The following is a 27,006-nucleotide window of genomic DNA, read 5'->3' as shown; positions in this document are numbered from 1 at the left end:
CTACAAATGAATTCAAGAAGCGATAATGTCACCATACTGATTCTTGCGCAGGCAGCCAATCAAAATCTCGAAGGAGCCCGGTCAGATTGTGAAATCAAACAATCAACCTGACCCTGAACCACCTGCATGAGGACTGAGCGTCGCCTGGTTCAGCCCTCGGCCTGGCCCAAACCTTACGCCCTGAACCAATCGCATACAAACCAACAGAACGACAGGCCTTTATGACGCTGCAACATGCTAACCAACAGTCAACAAAAACGATGATAACACATACAATGCAATCTGAAATCATAACAAAGAAACCCTCACAAACTCCAAAAAAGCCGCACACACAGCTAACAATTCATATGATACGATCCCTATGTTTACATCAGTTTCATACTGTAAATACACTGCTGCTTCAACGATATATAAGGTTTCTACTGTACATAAGGCTATGTCATAATAAACAACTGCCACAACTAAGCCCAAATCCACGCATATATGATCATGCTTTTGCAATGCTATTCAAGGTTCTCAGCCATGGGCACCATCAAATCAGTAGTAGCGTTTACGAGGAAATAGGCAATAATCTACAGAGGCACTCAAAAAATAGTCATCAACACTAGAAATAACCAGGAAGAGGTGTATCATCATCCCACAGCTCCTGCAATTCATTCATGAAATAACCATCGTCCATCTCTGTGGACTCCTCAAGCATCTTTTCTTGCATAGCCTGTCATACAAGCAGCCAAAAATGCCATCAGTGCTTCATGACAGTATTCGACTATCATTTGGAATTAAAAATGACAGGGACGGACTCATTCGAATATAGATCAAATTCCAAGAATAATCCAACACACTACCTGGGACTCCTGCATTTTTGACACAACAGTCAAAATCCTCTGGTACTGGTCCCTTGCTTCCGGGTATTCAGCCATGGACTTCACTCTGGCAAGAGCTTTCTGGAGCCGTTCTTCAGTTTGCTTTCGTCCTTCTTGCAAGAAATCATAATCATCTCCAGAAGGCTTATCTTTGATCATATTGCTACTTGTTCCACCACTGCTGCCCTCTGATGAACCCTCTGTAGACCGAAACCCACGTAACCCAGCCCCTCTTCGCCGCCAGCGCAGGATAACTTTCTCAACGATCCCAACAGACCAAACTATTTTCCGATAATGCTTCCTCACTTGGTGACCTCGCACATGAGCCTAACAAGACACCAAAAGACAAAAGGTTAAAAAAAAATCTCATTCATATGATGATGTACAGGCTAGCTAGCAATTCCAGATATTGTACACAATTCTCAAATAGCATGGCATGTATATCCCACTATGTTGCCATACTGCCAATTACATGCCTAAACATCCGAAGAAGTTGAGCTAGCAGGCTACCTTTGAATTATGAAATTCATCGATACTAAGTGTTGGCAAACAGGCAATAAATTTCCATGTCTTCCAAACAAAGGAATGAGAAACAGAAGCAAATTTCATGCTGGATTCTTATATTTGATAATATTACACATTCTTGTAAAATATGACGACATGTACACTGCATTTATATACCTGGATCTTGACAATTCGCTGCCTAATAAGAAGAAATTCCTTTCTCCCCTTCCATCCCCTGAACTTATTCTGTATACGAGTTGCAGCAGAATGCAGCGGATCAAGCTGCCCTGGCTTGGATGGCTTGACAGAAAGGAGTGAAAGGGCACGCTCATCTGACAATCCACCTTTATCATCCTCATATTGAGCTGCTTGCTTCCTCTGGAAGGATTGAACCCTAAAAACTTGATATATCCGAGCAGCAGCTTGAGCAGCATTTCGAACAGGACCCAATGAATCTCCGCTTGGAGGCTGCAATGAATCTCTCTCTGTAACATCTCCAATACCAGGCAGACCAGATATTTCGGCCATATTAGCTTCCTTAAGATTGAGGGCCTGAAGATGACTCGTCAGAGAAGATTCCGCCAAGAAACCAGATATTCCCTTCTGACCATTAGCAGATGCAAGATCTGCTGGTGTACTTTCAGGGAAGTCAGGAGATGGATCTGTTAAAGCTCCAGGAGCTGCTCCCAGGGCAATAAGCGCAACTACAGTGCGCTCTCTGCATCACAAGTTGAACCATTGCAAAATGATCAATATACCAAAAAAAAAGCGAAGAAGATGAATGTAGTATCTGATGTCACCTATAACAACTTACCGGCCACAAAAGGCAGCCCAGTGGAGTGCAGTCCACCCATGAACATCTCTGAAATTTATATTCACGCCAGCAGCAAGCGTTGGCCTTATAGCCCAATCATATCCAAGGGCAGCTGCTAAGTGAAGCACGCCCTGTCCTTCATCATCTAACACACTGGGTCCCTTACCACCCACACCAACTTTATTGAGAAGCCAGACATGCAATTTATTCTTAATCAAGTTTTCAGCAAACTGATCCTGCTGATCATCAGTAGAAGGCTCATTATCACAAGCCAACTTTAACAAGTTGGACCACTCATCATTGGTCGTCATTAGTGAACTTATCTTCTTGCTTAATTCAATCATCTCCAGGCTGGGGTTGGATACAGTTGCCTGGTATTCATCTGGTCCAAGGGACAACAGTTTATCAAGACGTATCTGGAAATAAACTTTGTTTGTTGCACCATGTGGACTAGGAGCGTCCATGTATTGGGTGACAGTTGGTCGGAATTCAAACTCTCGCACTTCACTGCAGGCCAACCTGTTGGAGCAGGTGATATAGAAAGGTACTCTACCAGGTTTATGCTGGGGCGAATAACAGAGAAGAGTACCATCTGCTAAAATTTTTGCTGGAATTTCAACTTCTCCAAACATACATGACCACTTGCATTTCTCAGTGACTTGACTGTTATTCAGGAAGCTACCAGTAACTAAAATCTGCATGGCACGCAAGACATTCGGTGAGAACATGCGCAAAAATACTTCAATTAGAACCATCAGGGCAAAGTCCTGTCAAATGCATGATTTTCAAGCTTAGGAACAAACTACGAATAAACCATCCACTCATTGCACCATACCTTAGTCTTTGACCCCACATAAGTCCAGGTTGGAGCAAAATCAACTATACTAAAGAGCTGGTCCTGCGAGAGCATTGGGGAAACAGTGAACTGATCCAGCGGCTCACGGCTTGATGCTTCAATGATACTATCTGCTTGTTCAGTGCTCCAGTACGCCCCGGAACTAGATTGAATTTGGGAATCCTCCACTTCAAGAAGCTCTTTGCTCATCCATCTTGTAAAACTGTCAGTTTTCTTAAAGCTGTCTTTTAGGATATCAGATAGATTGGATGACTGAGTCTTCAAAAACGGATAGCCAATGGCTGCCTCCAGAGAATCATCATTTGGTTGTGGGAAGCTGTTCTCTGCTGTAGACAAATCACCTGTAGCACTAGGGAACTGAAATGCAACAAATTCAGTTAGATACAGTTAAATACAAATTATACCAAACAAAAGAACCAAGTGAAAACAGTTAAATACAGTATGCTGCTTATTTGAAGTGTTCTCACTGTATTTTATTGAACAAAAAATACTCATTAGTAAGTAAAGCACCTCTTAAGGAAGCAATGTAATGCCATAATAATTATACAAATTCTAATGATCATTGGAATAAAAAATCAGATCAAAATGTATGAATTTGAATTTATAATGCCTTGGAGAACTTAGATAAGGTATGACTTATGTAATTAATTGTACTAGTTGTAGCTGGTAGAGTAGATGGATATACATTGTACAGTTTGTAGACTGAACAGTGTTGCCTCTATAACCATAAAGAGTGTAAAAAAATGGAAAACTGCAAAAGCATTTGTAGATACAGGTAAATGTGCAGTTAAATTATCATGATTGTTGATGATGGCAATTACTAACTTTTCATTTCCCATATTGGTTGAGGTAAACAACAAAAATATCAGTTATGATTATATGAGAAATGACTAGTTCATATCATGGAATCATGGATAATATAGCATAGCAGTCTTCATAAGTATCATTGTACAGAATGGCAGACCAACATACCTGCCAAAATGATTCTCCACCAGCTCCTGCAGCGCCAATATCCTTGAGACTGAGGCCATCAGAATATACTTCGTCGAATGTCAAATAGTCGATTCCCAAGCCTTCCGTGGAAGTGCCTTGCTCAGGAGGAACAGGAAACTGGAGAGGCATTTGGACAGGCCCATTGTCTAGTTCTATCACCGGATTCCACGATGTAAGATCAGTTTGATTTGCATACCCGTCCGTTGCAACCCCCGTGCTTGATCCATTAAGAACCAGAGAACTATGTTGGTTACCAGGATAGAAGCTTGTATTTTGTGTCATGGCATGCAGCCCCTGATAATTGCCTGTAATTTTGTGGCAAAGAACGGATTGCGATCACTACACTAAGGTTCAAAGCACATAAAGTTTGATCGAACTGTGATTACCTATAGATGAAGCAGGTGTGTATGAGCTGAAGACAGAAGAATCTATCACGGGTCCAGTTCCATTTTCATGCTGCTGCACCCGAGTGAAAGAGTGGTATCCGGCTCCTCCTGAATAAATATCTGCTGCACCGAATTTTGCTTTAGATATTCTGTGCATAATTGGAATATGTATCAGTAAACTATTTTAGCCGCATGGTACTTTTAACTGCCATTACATAAGACCAGAAAACAGCCATAACTTCCTACCTGATTCTGCTTCTTCGTACTCTGAGGCTTGTCCACTAAGTGAGCTTTCACCCTCTATAGTCTGTGAGGGTAATTGACTTAAAGGACTATCCACAGCTGCTTCTTGAATCATGTTATTATTTACCCTAGCACGAGACGACTTCCCACCCTGAAAGTCATATCCACACCATCAGAAGAAAAATAACTTATGCAACTTCTTGCAAGAGCAAATAGGTGAGGCAAAACCATTCTCAATATAACATGCTATGATCATTTTTCTTCAAGATTCGAAATTGAAACAAGAAACATGACATAAACTTGACGATATGAGGCTATGAACAAAAAGCAGATTGGACAAACTCTTTCTTAGTCTATAATAACTTATAACAGAATAGTGTTCCACTATCAAGCTTCAACTAGCTTCTGACAACCCTCCTGGAAAATGGAAAATTTAGAAACATAGCATTTTCTTGTGTTTTTTCTTAGTTAAGAGTTCAATAGTTCACAGCACCACCATCAGCAACAGATTTATTCTGTTTTGAAAACCAGCACTAACTTTTTTTTTCTGAGTTACCATTCAAGAAAGGGTCTTGTAAATCCAATTTGTATGGCTCAAAGCCTCAAACGTTGGTTCTCTGGGATGCAAAATTGTAAAACCCAGCTAGCAGATTGTCATACAGTAAAACTGACACTTCTTTTTCTTCTCTCCCGAATATACAGGTGAGCTGCATATCGTTTCATTAAAGAAGAAGAATAAATACAAAACTAGTTCAACAAAGGTTTCAAAAATAGCTAGGCGCTAGGCAGGCGGTCAGGCTCACCCTAGTGCCTAGGCAAGGCTAGGCGTTTGTACTTTTTATGGGCTGCTAGACTAATCCTATGTTAGATAGAGGAAAATTGGTTCACTAATACAAAGAATTTGACATTATCATACAGTCATGAGTTATGTGACTATTTCTCCATCTTTTGTCCCACTTTCATGCATTGATCAAATCCTAAACCACTCAAGGTCGCCTAGACGTCGCTTTTTTCAACAGCGGTTCAAACACACATTCCTTACAACAAGGCACTTCACTCTACATATTGGACACTGGGCAAAGAAATAAAAGTCACTGCACAAAGAGAACCACACTAAGCACAAAGAAAATGAGTGCACCAGATCAGTGTTACCTTTGTTTCAAGATAATGCACAAGTACAATGTGCATAAAGTCCCTGCAAAATAATAAAGAAAATGGTTGTTCAAATTTGTATTCGATTTGGTCAACATGAACACCTAAAATAATGCAGTTGAACTTGGTGTGCATATGACACAGATTCATGCATTCATATTCATGCAACAGGGACTCTAGCATAGTTATCCACTTACTCTTCCAGCATCCAGTAAGTCCTCCTTTGGAAGTTTATATTATCTTCCCCATGGGCATAGTAACAGTGAAGCACGTCAATACTTCCAGACTGCAATTATGAATAATAAATTTATTTGTGATTTACTGTTGACAACTAACAAAATGGATAACTGTCACTGGAGATAAGTATAGCCAAAATGGCTTACTTTCAGCCTTTCGTGGGCTTCCTTGACAGTCTTTTGATCATTTTTCTTCCGCCAATTATGGCCATCCTTCCTGAAGTACCTCAATACTTTCCGATCAAATAAAAAAAGTGAACCACCTAGGCAAGCCACGAATAATGTTAGCAAGCAAGATTAAATTGCACATTATGTTGATACTAGTGTGACTCTCCATCAACTTTATGAGCAACATTATTGAAGGTATCTGTGTTACAGACACAATTAGATACTAATATCTGGCAAAAAACACAGAACAGTACGAGAAGTTTTAAGTATATTGACACAAAGGTCAAGGGATGTTAAATTTTCTGACAGTAGAATTGTGTAGTACCAGACACATGCAAGCTGACAAGTGGATTATCCTACCAATCATTGCAACCCTACTTTAATACGACATATCTTACCTACCTTTATATCACAAAATAATTCTGGAAAAACACAGAAACGTTTAGTAAAGAAAGGGTAATAAACAAACTACAAAAAATAAAACTCAGGTAGAGCTCAGAATGTAAAAGTATTGAATTACTATAGGAAAATCTAAACAAATTTATACGCAATCAGAACTGATGCAGCAATGGAGCTACTAAAATGGCATATCATCAGCTGGGCTTTCAGAACTCTTGGTGATGCACCAGGTAAAATTACTTTTATGTTAAAACACAAATAAGCCACATCACTGTTCGATGTAGGAAAAGGATGTCATACTTGGTGGCCTGTTTGGTGGTTCTGGAGCAATACGGAAGTTCCTGTAGTTTTTAAGTATTTCACATATTTCAGCCGGGCGTAACCATCGGTGTTGAGCCTCCTTCAGTATCTGCTCGATATCTGTTCACATATCATAAAATACAGTTAAAAAAAGCAAAGCAACATAGATTGTTCCAAATTGTCATCAAAGATATTCCAAAGTTTCCACAAAATGAATGTGACACGATTGTTTTAGCTCAGAGCAGTAGGTCCTTTTTTGTGATAGACTAGGTTATGTCCTGACAATCCATGAATCCCTATCAACGTCCATAACACATTCACAAAATATTACTAGAAAAATTCACAAAACAGATGTTTATGGTCGGAATTGCAGAACATCACCTGTCACAAAGTCAACCAGGGTCTTTGAAGACCTTATGGCTGTGAAACCTAAGGTAAAGTGCAACTAACCAAAACTAGTAATTTGTCGTTGTCTGAAAGCAACTTTGATACTACGCCTATTTTCCACTAAGAACAGAAGATTTGATGGAAAGAGGTCTTTACTTAGGAGCAATAAAAGTTTACGGGGGCCTGACCTCAACTCTATCAAAAGCCCAATTTTCAGGTAAACCACACAAATGTTCTCAACCTGACACGCACCATATTCCTCACAAAGCATAAAGAAGCTTAGCGAAAAACAGAGGTAATCCTCCTCCAAACCAAAAGAGGCACTCTTACCTGAAACAGTGACTAAAAATGACTATCGCGGGATGTAAATCCCAAACAGGGTGGCAGCCCAAACCACCCTACTGCACGTTTCATGCAAGCAGACCTTCCTAATGTAACGAACCCCGACCTTGTGTATTTCCCAGCATGTCAGCACATCAATGCTGCTAAAAGCAAACCCTTCAGCACAAGCAGGTTTTCCTCATCCTTGTGCTGTCAGAGGCCCGGACCGGAGCTCTGCTTAAAACCGGGAAATTCACTAGAGAGTGCATAGATAAGATCCAGCCTACTTCCAAATCCCCGCCATAGTGCACCAAACCCATCCCGAAATCTCCATGGCACCTAGCTCCCCGCACCTATCCGCCAATTATTTGCGGAATACTCCACTGCTTGCAGTGGCTCCCTCTGAGAAGTGCAGCGATCCAGCACGGTCCACTTTCCGACACCTCCGAGCCGGCGCCAACACGAACCACCAAACATCCCATACTACTCCCGATAGCTTGCGGGAAAGCCCAGACCCGCGGCCGCGACGCGGAGAGAGACTTCCTACTTGGCGACACCCGCATCTCCCGGCGTCCGTACACCCGCGCCTCCCCTGTTGGGGCTGCCCGGTTGACCACGACCGGAGCGTTGACCGGAACGAGCAGGCCACTCAGATCGGATCGAACCACCTCAGGAGTCGGGACCAAACAAGGAGCAGGGGTGATCGCGGGAGGGGGGAACGGAACGGCTCACCTAGCTTTGGCACGACCGCGAGGCGGCGCGCCTCCGCCGATGCCATCGATCGGGCTCACGGGCGGCGGCCGCGCAGCATGCAACAGGCTCGACCGGGGTCGTTGGGCGAGGGGGAGCGGGCAGCCGAGGCCCTCGCTCGCCTGGGGATCGGAGAGCGAGGGCGAGCGCGTGCGCGTGAGCGTGAAAGGGAGGGAGGAAGGGTGTGATTTCTGCGGGATTCGGGCGTTGGGGAAAGTTGAAACGGAGTACGTTTCCTCTCTCTCTCTCTCTCACTCTGAAGCGGGGGGGGGGGGGGGGGTGGTTTAGCTCAGAGCTTAGCCGCCGCGGATGGGGTCATCGACACAAAGGGGAGGAGGGAGCGACTGGTGCAGGGGCTTGGTGATTAGAGTGGGGACGAATGACCTTTTTGCCCCTGGATTAAGGAATCTTCCTGGCCCTTGTCCGGTGGTCGGGACAGTACAGTACAGACGTACAGTACAGGCAGCAGCGGAGCGGGTCGGTGCTTGCCTGCATGGAAGCTTCTCTCGTGCTTGACCTCTATGACCGGCCTCTCGCCAGCAGGTCGACCCGAGAGGAATGAAAAAAAAAACAAGGTGCTGGTACAAAGATTTTGGACGATCGTAGCAGCACGAAGCCAAGAGATACAAAGTGCATTGTAAACCGTCTACGACCACTGCTGCAGGTATAATTTCGCCGAGCCAAAGCGCTTTTATTCCAGGAAGAATGATTACAGATAATGCGCATTGCTTTTGAATGTATACATGCGATCGATGGTAATGCTGATGAAAGAGGAGATTTTTGTGCATATAAGTTGGATTCATCAAAAGCTTACGACATTCTTTTGAAGCTGGGCTTTCAAAGTTCATGGGTGCAACGAGTCATGGCTTGCGTGACTTCAGTGTGCTATGCTATCCGCTTCAATGGTGTCTTGTCGACACTTTGCCCCCCTTCCCCTGATCTAGGTCAAGGTGATTATCAGATTCGGAGCCACGGGGCTGCGCACATAGCGTATATATTTTAGGATAAGGATGGGACATGGCTCACGCTTTATATCAGTTGTAACTATTTGTACCGTAGTAGGACTAGTCGGAACGGAAGGAAACACTACTACAATAAAGCTCTACGCAAGCGGTCCGGTTAGCCTCTACACAAGCGCTTTCAGGAACCGCTTGAGACGCTCCGCTTGTGATGTAAAACAACATCTCAGGCGGTCGATCAAAAACCGCTTGAGATAGACACACATCACAGGCGGTTTTTTCCAAACAAACCGCTTGTGATAGGCCATCATCACAGGCGGTTTCTTCCAAACAAACCGCTTGTGATAGGCCAACATCACAGGCGGTTTGGTCCAAACAGACCGCTTGTGAGAAACAAACACTGGGCTTGTGTTTCAGAGACATCACAGGCGGGTTGAAAGAAAAACCGCTTGTGGTACGAACATATCACAGGCTGTTTATAAGCCAATCCGCTTGTGATAGGAACATATCACAGGCGGTTTTGAGCCGAGCCGCTTGTGATAAATTCATATCACAGGCTGTTTGTAAGCCAATCCGCTTGTGATAGGAACATATCACAAGCGGTTTTAAGCCCAGCCGCTTGTGATAAATACATATCACAAGCGGTTTGCAAGCCCAGACGCTTGTGATCTAACACATCACAAGCGGTTTAATATGTCCAGATTCATATCCAAATTCAATTTGCATTCACAAATCATATCCAGATTCATACAGCAAATAGATATACAAATTCATACAAATCACAGATCACATTCACAGAACGACAACAATAGTATTATCACCAAACCATAATTTACAGCAGCTCAAGTTCAAGTCCATACATCAACATTGAAGAACAGCCCACACATGACATAAGCTAAACAAATTCAAGATCTAAACACTGTGAGCTAGATTGTACAATTCTGGAAGATCAGACAACTTTCCCTTTTCATTGAAGAGTAGTCCATTTGGGGGAAGAACTTCACGGTGCAAAAAGGAAAGCAAGTCTCTTACAACCTTAGCCACGCCGACAGTAGCCATATCTCTTCCTTGCGATTCATCCTTGATGTTGGATTTAGAAACCTGGAATGAAAGCAAAAGGTGCTTTGTAATAGTAATGTCATGGGCTGCAATAAAAAAAATTGAAACATAGACAATGATAGGGAACTTACATCCTCATGGTTGACACGACTCCATTCACATACATAATAACCGCACAGGACAGTACCAGGAGGTTGTTTCTGACTGGTTGAACATAATGATATTGACAAATTAGGCTTGTCCTCTGGATGCTCGCCGCCAAGATCTTTGTAATAAAAACGGTATGCGCTGCATATAAGAATACCATTGTGAGAATACATTTGCTAAGTTGTAAGTACAAGTGTAAAATAGTCATACTTCTCTAAAATCCTCAAGAAGTCATTATATGCATCCTTTTCCATTCTCAGCGAGTCGAAGACCATGGCTGTACCACTCTTTGGAAAGATCTTGATACAAATGTAGTGGTCACTACATATACATATACGAAAACACATGTTAAGATCACGATTGCCATAATTTGTAGTTCAAAACCATGTGGAGAACTTACTTAAAGTGGTGCGGAGCTATTATTAACTCCTTGCCATGTTGTACATGATTGTACATGGCTCGCCCGATGTATGCTGCCATTAGCCTCATTTTTTTTCTTTGATTCTTTTTTACTGCTCTCTCAAATTCATCATCATCAAGGTCTTTGTATTCTTCTCCATGTCTCCGAACAACTTCTTTGTAGCGAGCTTGGGATATCATCAATGGATCAAGAAACCCTGTCTGAAGTTGTTTCTTCTTACCATCTATGTACTGCATCCTACATGTAAGAAGCAATAATTGTTAGAATCTGTGCTGTACAAAACTAACAGACATTAAAGTTTAGAGGTACTTACAAGCAAAAGAGGGTTAAGTAGTTGGTTTCCATCCTTTTTCGATGGTACAACGACCACAGATCGTCAAAGAATAAATGCCGCACAGCATCTACATTATCTTTGCTCCAAAATGCATCATCTGGCACAACATATGAGAAGCCCTCGAGTTTGTGTTTGTTGCTAGCCACCATGTACCACTCATGCATTGTAATCTCTGCAGCCGACAACTTAGAAAGTTGCACCATTGTCAAGAACGGCCTCCCATTCACAAATTTAGGAGGAACATCCTCCTTCTTGTATATCGGGATATCGACTTTAAGACGTAATGAATCTCGAGTATGAATCATTCCATCTTCTTCCCATACCTCGAGCTTGTCTTTTAATTGGGACCGTGTGCGTACTCCACAAGATGCTGATTCTGCTTTTGACTGATCTGTCATAACTCTCTTCAACCTTTCCAAGTAGCGTGTCACAACTTCTGTCGGTTTCTTGACATTGTCAGTGGCTATTTGTTGATGAATTTTCTTTGAAGTACTTGGCCCTGCAATATTGGTGTCAACCTTTGCTTCCTTTCTAATGTCAGCATCAACATTCTGAGGAACAATTCTGTCCACATCCCCCTCCTCAACTGCCTTCTTCAGAGGTGATATGACTGTTTCACTAGTTTTGTGGGAGGCCGGTGCTATACTTTCCTGCACCATGGGGATTGAACTATCTTTCTATTGCATGGGTGTTGAAGTTGGTGTTGGTGACTTATGACGCGATAGGGGGCTTGAGATCAGCTCATCACCCAACTTAATGTCGCGTCGATGCCAAAGGACCAACTTATTCACTGCTTGCTGCAAAGTCATGATCCCCTCAACTGGATAGTCTATCTCCCAATCTTCACAACCTCTATCTGTGATCTCTAGAACTTGGACCACAGCATAGAATGGCGGAACAGGACTATCATTGCAGCAAAGCAGTCCTGGTTTTACCACACCAATAGCAGCCTGTTTTGTTTTTGTCCCAGATCGATTGATTGGAATATGAAGACGGCAAGGCGTGTCCTCAACAATGAAGTCTATAGGGAACTTGGTGCCCGATCCCAAGCTTTGCACAGATCCTACACTGCTAGGGACTACAGGTGGACTCATGGGGCCTGGATGCTGTTCACTTGGTACACATCCTGTTTCCTTCATTCTCTTCATTGCTTCATTAATAGCCTTCTGTACCCTTTCATCAATAGCCTCTTCAAGGGTCCTTTTCGCCTTCTCATGTTTCCTGTATGATGCTGCATACTCTGGAAATGCCTCTCTCCAGGAAATCTTAGAAGAGATTCCCCGAGCCCATCCAGTGTGTTCAGGAGTGCCAAGTGCTGTAGTTAGTATATCATTCTCCCTCCGAGGCTTAAACTCGCCCTTCTTTCTCTTTTCTGCATATTCTTGAACTTTTTCTGCAACTTCACCAACCAATTCTGGATGCAACAGTTTGCCCTCATTAGTCAAACCTGCACGAGCTAAGATCCAACGAAGAGCTCGCTCATCGATATCTTTTAATAATGGGTCCAAAGTGCCATTGGCCATAGCTTCCTCAATTATCCTGTTCCACTCCATTGCTTTAGGGAGATATCCGATTGACCCGAGGCGATGGGGGTGTTTGTTCTGCTTTGCTCTCTGAGAATTAGTTTTGCTCAGCTCTTTGGCCTTCGGTTCGGTCTTCTGACGAACAAATTCCTCCCACTGAGCTTGTGTGATTTTCCCCATTTTCTTCGGCGGAGGAACCCTGTTCTTCTTAACAAAATCCCTATTCATCTCAACCTTCCACCCACGAAACCTCCTGGCCATAGCAGAGAGCATCGACTTCCTTACTGCATCCTCCGTGCCTTTCGGGACCCTGAATGACTCTGACATCTTAGCCCATAGCCTATTGCGGGTGTTCTCATCCAAATCCTTCCACTTCTTAAGTGTGATTGGCACTATATCTCTGACAATAGCCCCACAGGCATTTCGGAACTTTGTAACCACATCAAGTGGTTCTTCAGGAAACCCCTCTGCATTGAGCTTTGTTATGTACATGACTGCACCGGCCTTCAGCTGATTGGGACCTCGTGGCTCTCGTTTCCGCTTCTGTGAAACAGATGATTCAGCCACTCGAGCTTCCTCTGTGTTTCCTGTAGAGCATGCCTCCTCTTTCTTCTCTTCATTTGAGACCTATATATTCAAACAATTGATGGCCTTTAATATATGGACATATTTTAGATGCTACATAATTTAAGTTATCAGGCTGATTTCTATTTACCTCCTCTTCGTTGGGAATATAGTCAGCATCAAGCTCATCTGAAGTTTTTCTCTGTCTCCGAGGTATGGGTGTTGAAGGATTGTCATCACTAGGACTATCCTCCTCCCCGCTGCCTTCACTAGAACTGCTTGATGTCTGCTAATGGAGTCTGGTCGCGTCTTCATTAGATTTGTTACAGACACCGGTCAAGTCCATATCATCCATCCTAGTAACAAATATAAGCACTGCACATCAGTAGAAAAATTTAAGCTAATTCTATGTAACTGAAAAGGATGAATCAATGCAATTCAGATCAAGAATACATGCTATCTCAGAACATAAGAGGCAGTTCATGCTAACAAATAGAGGTTAATATAAGAGGCAGTTCATGTATTGTTATCATCTAGGAAGAACAACTGCATTCTGTAAAGGCCAGTGCACTAGAGCAGCATCTAGGAAGAACAATTGATGTACGTATATGTGAACTGTGAGGCAGAGAATCAACTACGAGAAGGCCAACAGGAACAGGTACAACCGTTGCTGCACTGGGCTCGGGGACGGTGGTGCTCCGCTCGGGGACGGCGGCCCTCCGCTCGGGGACGGCGGCACTCCGCTCGGGGACGGCGGCCCTCCGCTAGGGCACGGCGGCACTCCGCTCGGGGACGGCGCCGCTCCGCTCGGGGACGGCGGCCCTCCGCTCGGGCACGGCGGCACTCCGCTCGGGGACGGCGGGCCTCCGCTAGGGCACGGTGGCACTCCGCTCGGGGATGGAGCCGCTCCCCTCGGGGACGGCGGCGCTCCACTCGGGGACGGCGGCGCTCCGCTCGGCTCGAGGATGGCGCGGCCCTCCAGCCGGCAAGGGGATGGCGGCGGGGATGGACACGGCTGGCGCGGTAGGCGGGTGATGAAAATTTTGTCTGGCAGCGCGCCTCCGGGAGGGAGATGAAAATTTGTTTGGGGCGCGCCTGCGTGGGACACATAGGCATCCATCTGTTCACAAGCGCTTTTTCCATGACGACCGCCTGTGATGTAGAACATCACAAGCGCTTCTTCCTTCATGACCGCTTGTGATGTGGAACATCACAAGCACCTTTTCCTTCCCGACTGCTTGTGAAACCACTTGCGATACGCTTTTCCTTCCCAACCGCTTTTTCCTTCCAGTCCGCTTGGGATAACTTTTATCAATTTTTGGTCTTATGAAATTTCGTTTCAGAATAATCTGTGTGTGAATGTTGGATAAATCTTTTGGTACAATTTCTACATATCATATAGTGCATGAGTGTCGCTGCATAGAATTTTCATGAATTTTTGAGTTCGGTAACTATTTAATTGTATTTAAATGAATTTCTACATGCTTCTTGAGAGTAATTCAAACTTGAACTAAGACTACAAACAATATGTCTCAAAAAAATTCCTGAAAAATATATATTGTTTTATGTGTTATAGTATTGACTAATTTCCAGAAAATGATCCAAAATTTAATTATTTATTTACTAAAAAAGGTACCTTTGCTCTGTGTGATGGCAACAAATAAATCTAATAATATGGATTTTTTGTCCAAAAAATCTATAACTTGACATGGCATCATACTATAGGTTACTGAACTTCTAGAAAAAAAATCACTTGATTTCGACAATTTTGGAAACACACTTGTTCATAGGATCATTGATTTAGTTGACTTTAAATTAACCATGTGACTCTTACTTGTGATCCTATGAACAAGTATGTTTCCAAGTTTGTCTAAATAAAGTGATTTTTTTTTAGGAGTTCAGTAACCTAAAGTATGATGCCATGTCAAGTTATAGATTTTTTGGACAAAAAATCCATATTATTAGTTTTATTTGTTGCCATCACATAGAGCAAAGGTACCTTTTTTAGTAAATAAACAATTAAATTTTGGATCATTTTCTGGAAATTAGTCAATACTATAACACATCAAATAATATATATTTTTCAGGAATTTTTTTGAGACATATTGTTTGTAGTCTTAGTTCAAGTTCGAATTACTCTCAAGAAGCATGTAGAAATTCATTTAAATACAATTAAATAGTTACCGAACTCAAAAATTCATGAAAATTCTATGCAGCGACACTCATGCACTATATGATATGTAGAAATTGTACCAAAAGATTTATCCAACGTTCACACACAGATTATTCTAAAACAAAATTTCATAAGACCAAAAATTGATAAAAGTTATCCCAAGCGGACTGGAAGGAAAAAGCGGTTGGGAAGGAAAAGCGCATCGCAAGCTATTTCACAAGCGGTCGGGAAGGAAAAAAAGGCTTGTGATGTTCCACGTCACAAGCGGTCGTGAAGGAAGAAGCGCTTGTGATGTTCTACATCACAGGCGGTCGTCAAGGAAAAAGCGCTTGTGAAGATCTACATCACAAGCGGTTTCCATGTATCTCAAGCGGATTTTGTTTTATATCCGCTTGTGGTGTGTGTACATTATGAACTGGTTGGAATCGAGTTGCAGAGGAACCCTTTCGAGTTTCTACCGTTGCCTAACAGCGTCGCCAAGGCTGACGTGGGACGAGCTGCCGCCGCCGTCCACGAGCGCCGCGGCCCCGAGCGCCGCGCCGTCCACGAGCGCCGCGGCCCCGAGCGCCGCGCCGTCCACGGGCTGGCGCCGCGTGCCCCGAGCGCCGATTCGTGTCCACGAGCTACCGCCGCCGGCCCAGAGCGCCACGCCGTACGTCCACGAGCTGCCGCCGTCCCAGAGCGTCGCGCCGTCCAGGAGCTGCCGCCGTCCCCGAGCGTCGCGCCGTGTACGAGCTGCTGTCCCCGAGCAGAGCGCCGCGCGTCCACGAGCTGATGAACCGACCCCAAGCCGCAAGGTATCCTCATCAAATTTGTCTGTTGCTTTAGTTTATGCACATTCGTTCATGATTTAGTGATCGAATTCAATTAATTAGGGGTTTTTGTAGTTCATGGCATAGAATTTTGAAGATTCAGACTTCTGTCATGTACCTATCGATATGATCTTGTTTCACTGTCATGTACCTATCGTCATATGGTCTTGAATTCAATTTACGTTAATCAATATAGGGATAGGCAATGGACCGAGGTTGGATGTACAATGTGCCAAGACCACATCCGTCGTACATTCGAAATCAGAAGCTTTATTGAAGCGGCCAACAAGCACGCGAATATGCGAAAAAGTAAGGAGATATTGTGCCCATGCATCGATTGTGATAATAAGGTAGCTTGGAGAGATACAGGAGCAATCCAATCACATCTGCTCAAAAGAGGGTTCAAAAACAATTACACGATATGGACAGAACATGGTGAGCTGGATCCGTGTGAAGTGCTTGGTAATGACGAAAGTGCTGTGGGAATGTTAGCTAAAAAGGATGGTAAAGTGGATTCTGTGGATGCCAATCAAGATTTTGTAGAATTTGATTGCGAAGACATGTTGCGCCATATGGATCCAGAAATGTTGAGTTCTATGGGATCACAGAAGAAAGATCTACCTAAATTGGAGGGTCTGGAAAGTGCCTCAAAAGAACCTTTATATGATGAATCAAAGGGCTGTGACAAAGAGTTTACTACACTGCGTACAGTTCTTGAACTTCTTAAGTTGAAGGCTAGCGCCGGATGGTCTGATAGTAGCTTCACAGATCTTTTAAAATTTCTGTCCCAACTCCTACCAAAACCCAACAAACTACCAACCAACACTTATAAAGCGAAGAAGCTTATATCTCCCGTAGCTCTGGGTGTGCAAAAAATTCATGCATGTCTGAACCATTGTATTCTGTATCGTGGTGAGTTTGAGAACGCAACAAGATGCCCAGTTTGCAATGTCAGTCGATACATGAAGAGCTACAATCAAGAGTGTGTGAGCAAAATCGCGAAGATAAATAGACACAAGAAAGCCGCTATCGGACCTGAAATTGATGATGACACTTTTGATGACATGGATGGCAACAGGAGGTCAAAGATCCCAGCTTTGGTGATGTGGTATCTTCCAGTAATTGATCGCTTGAAGCGTTTGTTCTCAAACCCTAGGGAGGCTGAGCTTATGCGCTGGCATGCTGAAAGTCGCAAGCAGAATAACAAACAGATTCGACACCCTGCTGATGCATCACAGTGGAAAACTTTTGATCATATGTATCCTGAGTTTGCCACAGAAATCAGAAATGTAAGATTTGCTTTGGGTACAGACGGAATGAATCCATTTGGTGAAAAAAGAAGTATACATAGCACCTGGCCCGTGACTCTGACGATGTACAACCTTCCGTCATGGTTGTGTCACAAAAGGAAGTACATTATGTTGACTATTCTTATTCAAGGTCCGAAAGCAGCTGGTGTTGATATTGATGTGTTCCTGGAACCTCTTATGGAAGATATGGCGAAGCTCTGGAATGAAGGAGTTCGAATATGGGATGAGTATCGCCAGGAGTATTTCAACCTAAGAGCAATTATATTTGTTACCATCCATGATTCTCCCGGGGGCGCCACACTTTCAGGGCAAAAGACCAAAGGAAAGAATGGTTGTGTAGTGTGCGTGGATGGAACTGCTTCCTTATACCTTAAATCATCCAAGAAGTTGGTGTTCATGGGACACAGACGGTTCTTGATGAAGCAGCATAAGTACCGAAAGATGAAAGAGGAATTTAACAATGAACTGGAAAGTGAAGGTGCACCAAAGCCTTATAGCGGGAAACTCATTTTTGAAATTGTAAAAAACATTCAGGTTGTATTCGGAAAGGGGAAAAAAACAAAGGAGAAAAGAGAAAGAGAACTGACCCTTCAACTGACACAACTTTCAAGAAGCAATCGATTTTTTTCAAGTACCTCCCATACTGGAAGGATATGGAAATTTGCCACAACATTGATTTGATGCATGTAACAAAGAATGTTTTTGATAGCATCATTGGAACCTTACTGGGCATGCCGAGTAAGACAAAGGATGGACTTAAGTCACGCCAGGACCTAGTAGTGTGACACCCTAGGTGTCAATTTGTGTCACATTAGGTATGAAATGTAATGCATGTGTTGATTTGTATAAGGTTGGATGTATTTGTAGAAATAAGACCCTATGTGTAATTTTATAAAAATATGAGTCCTTTTGTGCAAAATGCATGAGTTACAAAAGTAATTTTCAAAAGTTACTAGGGGCCAAATTATAAGAATGCAAGTAATCATAACAGTTCTGAAAACTTGCATCAAGGCCCAAAGTTATGTGTATAAATATGTAACAAGGACAAATCTTTATAAAATTTAAAGTTAGTCCAAAGTTTCAAAATAAAGTTGTATACTTTGAGTTTTTGAATTCAAACCCTAAAACAAAGTTGTAGATCTTGAAAAGTTTTATAACTTTCATTTTGAACACTTTTCCTTTTGAGCCCTAGCTTAAAAGTTATCGCTGGTTTACAGATAGGTCCCTGGAATTTTGGAAAATCACATTTTGGTCCAGTCGTCCCCAACCTTCTTCTTCCTCAGGCTGTTTTCCTCTGCTCCCCTATTTTTACTGTTCCTGCGCCGCCGCCGCAATTCCTCGGAATTCAAGCCGGCAGTGCACCCCCCCTCGCTCCCCTCACTCCTAGGCGCCGCCCTAGGCCTGCCCCTTTGCCCTAGCCCGCTCCCGTGGCTTTTCCTCGCGCCCCACGTGTCTCTCGCCGCCGCCCGAGCCGTTGCGTGGCCGGCTTCTCCACGCCGCCGTGGTCCGTCGGCTTAGCGCCCCTCCCGCGCTCTCTCCTCCCTATATATAGCAGCTCCGGGACCTCCTGAAGCTGTTCCCCCACTCCTTTGTGCCTCTTCCACGCCGCAGCCAAACTCCCCATGCCACCGTGCCGCCGCCGCTCCTGCCTCCCGCCGGCGAGCCCTTTCCCGGCCTCCCCAAGCCCGGCCAAGCCCTCAAACAAGTACGTCGCAGTTTCCTCTTGCTCCCCACTCCCTTTCCCCTGCTACCCGAGCCTCCCCTTCGCCGGATTGGAGCCAGACCGAGCTTGCTCCGGCCGGCAATGGCAGAGGGACCTGTTCGCGAAGATTGAACTCTTTCCAAGGGTCTAAATGAAAGATTTTGGGTCTCCTTCTTTTTCAATGTGCTGAACTTTGAAAATTCCTAGGAAATCACAGAAAATTCAAAAAAATGTGAAACCAGTTGGACTTGAATTCTTATTTCAAACTCTATCACTTTTGTTTTATGACCATGTTATGAAAGTAGATGGTTTGTGCTGTGTTTGAAATAGAAGTAAATGGATGCTTGTTATTTCATGTGAGAGGTATTTTTGGCTTGTAAATTCAATAGAAAATTGTAGAAAATTCCAAAAATTACAAAACCAGTTTTGTTTGAAATTAAATTTTGAACTCTACAACTTCTATTAAGTAAGTTCGATATGAAACAAAATACTTTTGAATCTATGTTAAATCTAAGACATGGGAGTATAATATCCTATCCATAGTTTCAATTTTGTTCCTACATGTTAACTTTGTGATCATGATTTTTGATATGCAATATCCATAAGATTAAGTATGAATTAATGAATTGATGTGGAATTTTCAAGCCTAAATTTGTTTTGTAATTTAAATTCTTTTAAGTTGATCAATTCAATTTGTCTTATAGTAAAATTAACTAAGTCCTTTCAGTAAAGCCTATCTAATTAAATCTTTTAATCAGAATCTTTAAATATGCAAGTGACCTGTGTTTAAATTTTCAAAACTTTATAACCCTAATTATCTAGGGTTCACATTCAATTTTGAATTTAATTTAAACTTGAATACTGAATTTCTGTTTTCAATTAAATTAATGCTTTAGTCATGAGTTAATACTTATGATTCAAAGCTTAGATTCCTGTTTATACCATGAGTTCTTGAGTGTTAACCTTTTGGATTACAACTTTACCGCGAATTGAGATAAAAGTGTATGCATCCATTGAACTCCATCTTGCATATCATGTAGACTCGACTACTTCTGCCGACGGAAATTATCAGCTAATCCCGGAACCAGAAGGAGGTTGTTCTGAAGACCCTAAGGACTTCGTCAGGGAATTCTCGGAAGGCCCGAACCAAAGTTCGGACGTTATTAACTTGACTAACCCCAGCCCCACCAGTAAAGGCAAGCTCCGGACATAACCCACTATTTTAATTACACTGCACTTTATATCTATTTACGTATTCTATGCATTAAGTTCTTAGGAATTGCTTGAAACCCTAGTTGCATTCTCCTAGGAACCAATGTGATGGATACTAGTACTTGAGTCCGACTAGCTGCTATGCTAATAGGGCCGGTAGAAGTCGGGTGATTTCCTGTCACTCGCGCGATATAGGAGTTGTAATGTTTACATTCCTGTTATCACTATAAGGATGCCGGATGGGAGTTTTGTGAGGTATCATGGTTGAGGTGATACCCCGTCTGTGTTGTTGAATTGGATAAGGCCGCAGGGTGTGTTAGCGGTGGTTAAGCATTTGAAAGTACTAACCACATGCCGCGAAATATGGTAAGCGGTAAGCCTAGTAGCCAATCGGCCCGAGGAGTGGACATACCTCCCACCACTCGTTTTGCTTCTTCTGGTTACTTATGTTCGACTGAGGAAATACGTGTTGCAAGGGCAACCAGGAATACGGGTTTTGTAGTCGCGCTACAGACGTATGTCCTGCATGAGTGATGTGCGTATGTTCCTGCAATCGCTTGTGGTGGCTCTGATCCACGAGTCGGAATGAAAGGTAAACGGTTGCTTCGGAACGACCCTGTGGTGTTCCAAGCGTGTGAGTTAGGTTTACCTTGCAAGTTTAAATTCGATTCAGAATCGTCCGCCTCTCACGAAGATTGAGACTGCTTAATCCCTTTATCACATAGAGTAACAAGAGCAATATTATGGTTATCAAAGATGATGCTTGACCAAAGATTACACCATGCTTGCTTAGTTATAGGTGCTTACCTAGAATGGATAATTAACTAGAATCTGAAAGCTAAAACTTGAAGTTAAGGATCTACTCTTTGTTGCTTTTCAGCTGAAACTAAACCCAGAACCATTATAAGCTTTCATAAGTCTAGTTATGGGCTAAGTATACCCAATCCCGGGTAAGCCTTGCTGAGTATTAGTATACTCAGCCTTGCTAGTTATATGTTTTGCAGATGATGTCTGGAAGACCCTACTCTTCCCTTGCCTTGGCACTATGCTCTCCTAGAAGATTGGTCCGTGGAATGGGATCCGTCCTTGGCCAAAATTGATGATATCGAGCGATGTCATGCTCGGGCTTAGCATGACATCCGTCTTAACAACGTGTTGTAATCATCGCGTATGTTTTCCGCTGCTAAAAACCATAGTTTTAACAGTTTGTAATGTTTTCTCTGAGTATGAAACTTCGTATCTCTTTTGGAAACCCTTATAATGTAATTCTCTGTGATGTAATATGTGTTGGTGATTGTATCTCTGGACTCACCTTCGTGTGAGGTAACCTTATTTGATCCTGTGTATCGGTGGTTTATCGGGACGTTACCCGACAGGCCAAGGGATTATACCGTTTGAAGCACGTTGGAGCCCTCGGAAGTGGACTCGCGTACTTGAGCCGGTATAATTCAGGTTGGTTCTGCCACAAGTAGATCTTCAAATCAGATCGGAACTTCATCCAGTGGATAGTGGCAAAGGGAAGCCTTACCTTCCCCCAGCTAGCTACAACTTGACAGTTGAGGAGAAAACAAAAATTTGCAAATGTTTGCGTGGGATCAAAGTGCCCACAGGTTTCTCATCCAATATCAGCAAACTAGTTAGGATGAAGGACTTGTCTCTATTTGGTTACAACTCTCATGACTGCCATATGATGATGACGGTGTTCCTCCCAATTGCGGTAAGAGCCCTCGAAACAGAGCATGTCAAAGTTGTCATCACACGTTTGTGTTACTTTTTCAATGCAGTGTCACAAAAAGTAATAGCTTTAGAAGACTTGGACTATCTGAAGGCATACATCATCGAGACTATGTGCAAGCTTGAAATGTGTTTTCCTCCATCATTTTTTGATATGCAAGTACACCTTATCATACATCTCGTGGATCAGATAAAAATATTAGGGCCACTATATTTACATCATATGTTTCAGTTGGAGCGGTACTTGGCAGTGTTAAAAGGTTATGTGCAAAATCGCGCTCACCCAGAGGGTTCAATCATGGAGGGATACACTACAGAAGAAGTGATTGATAGCTGTATAGATTACATCAGAGATGGAACAATGATAGGTGTGCCTGTACCTAAACATGAGGGTAAACTATGTGGGAGAGGGAGAATGGGCAGGAAAACTTTCCGCGTCGAGGATTACAAGATAGTACATTGTGCTCATGGTAGTGTACTACAACATCTCGCGATAGCCGAGCCTTACATTGAGGAACACCTAGATGAGCTTCGTAAAGAAAATCAGAACCGCACAGAGGACTGGATCATGAGGGAGCACAAACATCATTTTAGCGAATGGTTAATGGACAAAAACATCCCATCCGGAGACTCTTTGGAAGAGAAAACAATGAGGAATTTGGCTTCTGGACCATCGTGTTTAGTGACATCATGGCAAGCATATGACATCAATGGGTACACATTCCACACTAAATCAAAAGACATGAAAAGTGTTGTGCAAAATAGCAGTGTTCGTATTGATGCTTTTGACCTACAGGGACAGAAGACCACATATTTTGGATTCATAGAGGAAATATGGGAACTTGATTATGGTCCGAGCTTGAAAATACCCTTACTTAGGTGCCAATGGGTACAACATCCCGGGGGGGGTGACAGTGGACAACTACGGACTCACACTGGTAGACTTAAAGAAAGTAGGATATAAAGATGACCCGTGGGTTCTCGCCGAATGTGTTGCACAAGTGTTCTATGTACTCGATCCATCAAATGAGAAGTGCCATGTAGTTATTTCTGGAAAGCAAAAAATTGTTGGAGTTGAGAATGTGGGAGACGGAGATGGGGAATACAATAAGTATGAAGAGATGTCCGTCTTTAATGGTCCTGAGAGAATCAAGCGTGTGGAAAAGAAAATTGATAAGAACTTGAAGCCATACATGCGGAAAAATGGTAGTTCATGATAAATTGTATGAATCAAATTGTATTTGTCATGTGTCCGATCGACTATGTATTGTGGTTACCAATGAATTTAAAATCTCTCAAGTTCTCTATGTGTGCTATTTAAATTCATTCACATATATATATGGTGGTTTTCTACTAACAATATAAATGCTCATGTTGATGCTAAAGGTCACGGTTAACTGATTTGTTTTGCCTATATGTGTAGCAATGCCCAGGAGAGGTCTCAGCTAGAAACTTCATTTGTTGGAGCTCATTATAGTGTTACATATTAATTTGTTACTTGTAGATTATAGAAATTTCCCTTCTGTGATTCTGTATTTATCTATATTGGACTTGAAAGAATATCGATTCTGTGATTCTGTATTGATCTATATTGGACTTGAGTATATTTCATTCTGTGATTCTGGACGAAGGGCCTCTGTCTATGCAATTTTACTCGGTTTGGTATTCACATACAAGCGGTTCTATTTAGCTTGACCGCTTGTGATACGTATCCAGCATCACAAGCGTTCCCTGTTACAGACCGCTTGAGATATGAATCCATCACAAGCGGTTAAGATTCTAAAACCGCTTGTGACACATGTCCCGCATTACAAGCGTTTCGTATTACTGACCGTTTGTGATTTCAAAATTATATCACAGCCGGTCAGGTTAAAAACCGCCTGTGATGGTAATAAACTCACAAGCGGGTTGTCTTATAAACCGCCTGTGATGTTGACGCGGATATCACATGCGCTTTTTAATTTCGGACCGCTTGTGATTCTTAAACATCACAAGCGGTTTGAATGGCCTGGCACATCTCAAGCGGTTTTACAACCTAGCCGCTTGTGATGGAAAAAGGCTACCGCTTGTGTAGAGCCATGTTGTACTAGTGAAACTACGCGAGTAGTACTCGGATAGAACTTCTAAGCTCGTATCTGGCTAGGGTTTCCATGTAACCCTGTCCTCCAGACTATATAAGGGCGGGCAGGGACCCCCTCGAAACATATCAACACCTAAGACAATACAAACGTAGGGTATTACGCTCTCGGCGGCCCGAACCTATCTAAATCTTATGTTTCTTGCACCTTCAAGTTCCTGATCTCGGCAACACCCCACCTACAATCTACCACCTCAGGAATATCCCTCGGTGAGCTTGGAGGTTAAACACCGACAGCTGGCGCGCCAGGTAGGGGTGTTCATCGAGCATCAACCAGAGAACTCGATGGCATCTTTCGACTTCACTAGCGTCGTGCTCGACAAGAGCACAACATTCGTCTTCAGCTCCTGGATCTGCGTCGCCAACGGCTCAGGTGGCTTCAACATCCACCTAGCTGACACCGGCAAGCCGGAGGCCTCTGCAGCAACCCTATGCAGCAATCTTGACGAGTTCATTGACACCCTCGACGAGATGCTGCTCCCCAAACTCGCTGAGGAGATCGAGAAGATGTTCATTCTCAACGCAACTTTAACTTGTGCTGCACCAAGACTTTCCGGATCTGACTCAAACCAATCTGAGGAGGGCTGTACCCGATTGTCACACCCTAAAATATTTAATTTTAGGATGTGAGTATCTTTTAAAATGTGTTCATCTATCAATAGGATTTTCCAAGAATTTTAAAGATTTTTCTTGCAATTATTCTCATTTATTAGATCTAAATTCATTTATTGGAAAGTTCTAAAAATCTATTTCTTAAATTCCAAGTATTTTACTGGGATTCCTCATGTCCCAAATTACCTCCCGAGTTTTTCTCAAAATTTTTAGGATTCTTCTGGATATATTTTTCGTGGTTTAAAAGATTTATCTAGACTTTTCTAGATTGATTTTAAGCTTGAAAATATATTATGGAAAATAAAATTTATTTTCTTTCATCTCGAGTTGGATTTAACTTGTTTTGGGTCTATTCCGCCTTAAATCCTAGAATTGTGTTGCGTGCAAGCTTGAGCTTGGCCACCACCGTAATCTCGTCATCTGTCACGTTTTGGCGACAAAAAGTAAATCAAAAGTTTCTCCTTGAAGTACCGAAGCGACAACCCATGTTTTCGCATTTTGTCTTTCCTTTCTGAAACTTAATAGCTCGTCAAAGCTACCTGACCACCACTCGCCGTTGATCATCTTTCTTCGCCAAGCTGGAGTTATCTAGAAGCCTTTCCGTTTGCCCTTTCTTTCTTTCTTTCTTTATCTCGTAGTAGGATTGAGCCGTTTCTTTGTTGTCCATCGTTTTAACTCTGTCCTCTCCGACTCCCTAAGATGCCCCATCGTGGTACCCATCCTCTAACCTTTTATCTCGATTAAACCTTTCTCGAAACGGAACTGTAGCTCGATTTCAACGTTCTTTTTCAATGGTGCTCCGCTGTCATGACTACCAATGACTCAGCCTGATATTTCCCTTCTCTTTTTTGCGTTCTCGAATAGCCGTTCGTGTTCAACCAGCACTGTCAGCATATTTTCATGTTCAGCCTCCACCCGAACCTATTTCGGCCCATAACCGAACTCGCTCGCCACTCAAGTCTCGACACGAGGTCGTTTCCTCCTTCCTTTCCCTCTTCCTTCCTCTCTTTGCTCGCTAACTTGTGGGGCCTGCTGGTCAGCCCAATCTCGCTTCTCCCGTGGGCAATCTGGACTCAAGGACGAGTCCCAGCCTGATGCTCCGCCTCGTCCCTACTTGCCAAGCCCCAGGCCTCCGCGCCCCTATAAATCCTGCATGCAACCCTAGGCCCGCATCTTCTCTGCTCGTGCTCCCTCCTATGCCGCCGCGTTGCATCCCGCAACCCTGCTTTGCAAAGCACTCCACCTCCCTACGCCAAACCCAGCGCCGTCGTGCCCTTCCCTCTAGCTCCTGCGCAGCCAGCGCCCTGCCCCGTGCCGCCTGCGTCTTCCCCAGCCCAACCCCTATGTGCGCCTTGCCCCCTGCTGCTACTGCAGCCGCGCCACCTTCTCCTCCTACCGTCGGCCTGGGCCTCCTGCTGCCGCGTCGCCCCTATGCCCGTGCGCCTCCAGCAGGCCGCCGCCGTTCTGGGCGTGCACGCCCTGGCCCCTGCGCGCCTTGGCCCTGCCGTCCCCCAGCGCAGCGCCCTTCCCCCTAGCCGCCTCCTCCTGCGCCGCCCCTGCCTAGCACCGCTGCCATGAACAGAAGCGCCGCCGCACGGAGCAGAACCACCGTTGCAGCTTCTCCAGCAAAATTCAGCCACCACCATGCATCCCCGCGGTATGTAAGGTATGGAATGGAATCCCCTCATCGTCCTCTTTCATTTGCCTCGCTCCTCGCGATCTCCCATGCCCTAGAACGACGGGAATTTGCGAAACAGTGGGCGCCGGCCACCATAGGAGCTGCTGTGAAGCTTTTACAGATTAGCCCCCGGAGAAATCTGTAATTATCGTGTATTTTTCTGTGTCTTATGAAATTTGCAGAAAACCCCCTAGATCTATTACATCATTTCAATCCAGCCCCACCCGTGATCTTTTTCAGATCTAACCCTAAACTTT

At 43.6% G+C, this 27,006-nt stretch overlaps 1 protein-coding gene across 2 annotated transcripts; it reads right to left on the bottom strand.

The window, feature by feature from the left end:
* Window positions 1-283: 283 nt before the first annotated feature.
* On the bottom strand, window positions 284-8,626 carry LOC112874333 (calmodulin-binding transcription activator 3-like). Of its 2 annotated transcripts, none has more exons than XM_025937602.1 (13): window positions 8,355-8,626; window positions 6,915-7,034; window positions 6,195-6,310; window positions 6,009-6,097; window positions 5,812-5,854; window positions 4,663-4,810; window positions 4,417-4,539; window positions 4,010-4,335; window positions 3,017-3,394; window positions 2,182-2,876; window positions 1,545-2,085; window positions 846-1,190; window positions 284-715 (listed from the first exon to the last, which is right to left on the bottom strand). In XM_025937602.1, the coding sequence occupies exons 1-13, from the start codon at window positions 8,398-8,400 to the stop codon at window positions 605-607; spliced, it is 3,081 nt and encodes a 1,026-aa protein (XP_025793387.1). In that variant the 5' UTR covers window positions 8,401-8,626; the 3' UTR covers window positions 284-604. The 2 variants fall into 2 exon arrangements, with proteins under 2 accessions (XP_025793387.1, XP_025793388.1); XM_025937603.1 differs by having other exon boundaries at window positions 4,417-4,536.
* Between the last annotated feature and the right edge of the window lie 18,380 nt (window positions 8,627-27,006).

The sequence above is a fragment of the Panicum hallii genome, chromosome 9 (genome assembly GCF_002211085.1).
Source record: "Panicum hallii strain FIL2 chromosome 9, PHallii_v3.1, whole genome shotgun sequence".
In the NCBI taxonomy this organism is placed as follows: Eukaryota; Viridiplantae; Streptophyta; class Magnoliopsida; order Poales; family Poaceae; genus Panicum; species Panicum hallii.
This window is presented reverse-complemented; position numbering and strand designations above follow the sequence as displayed.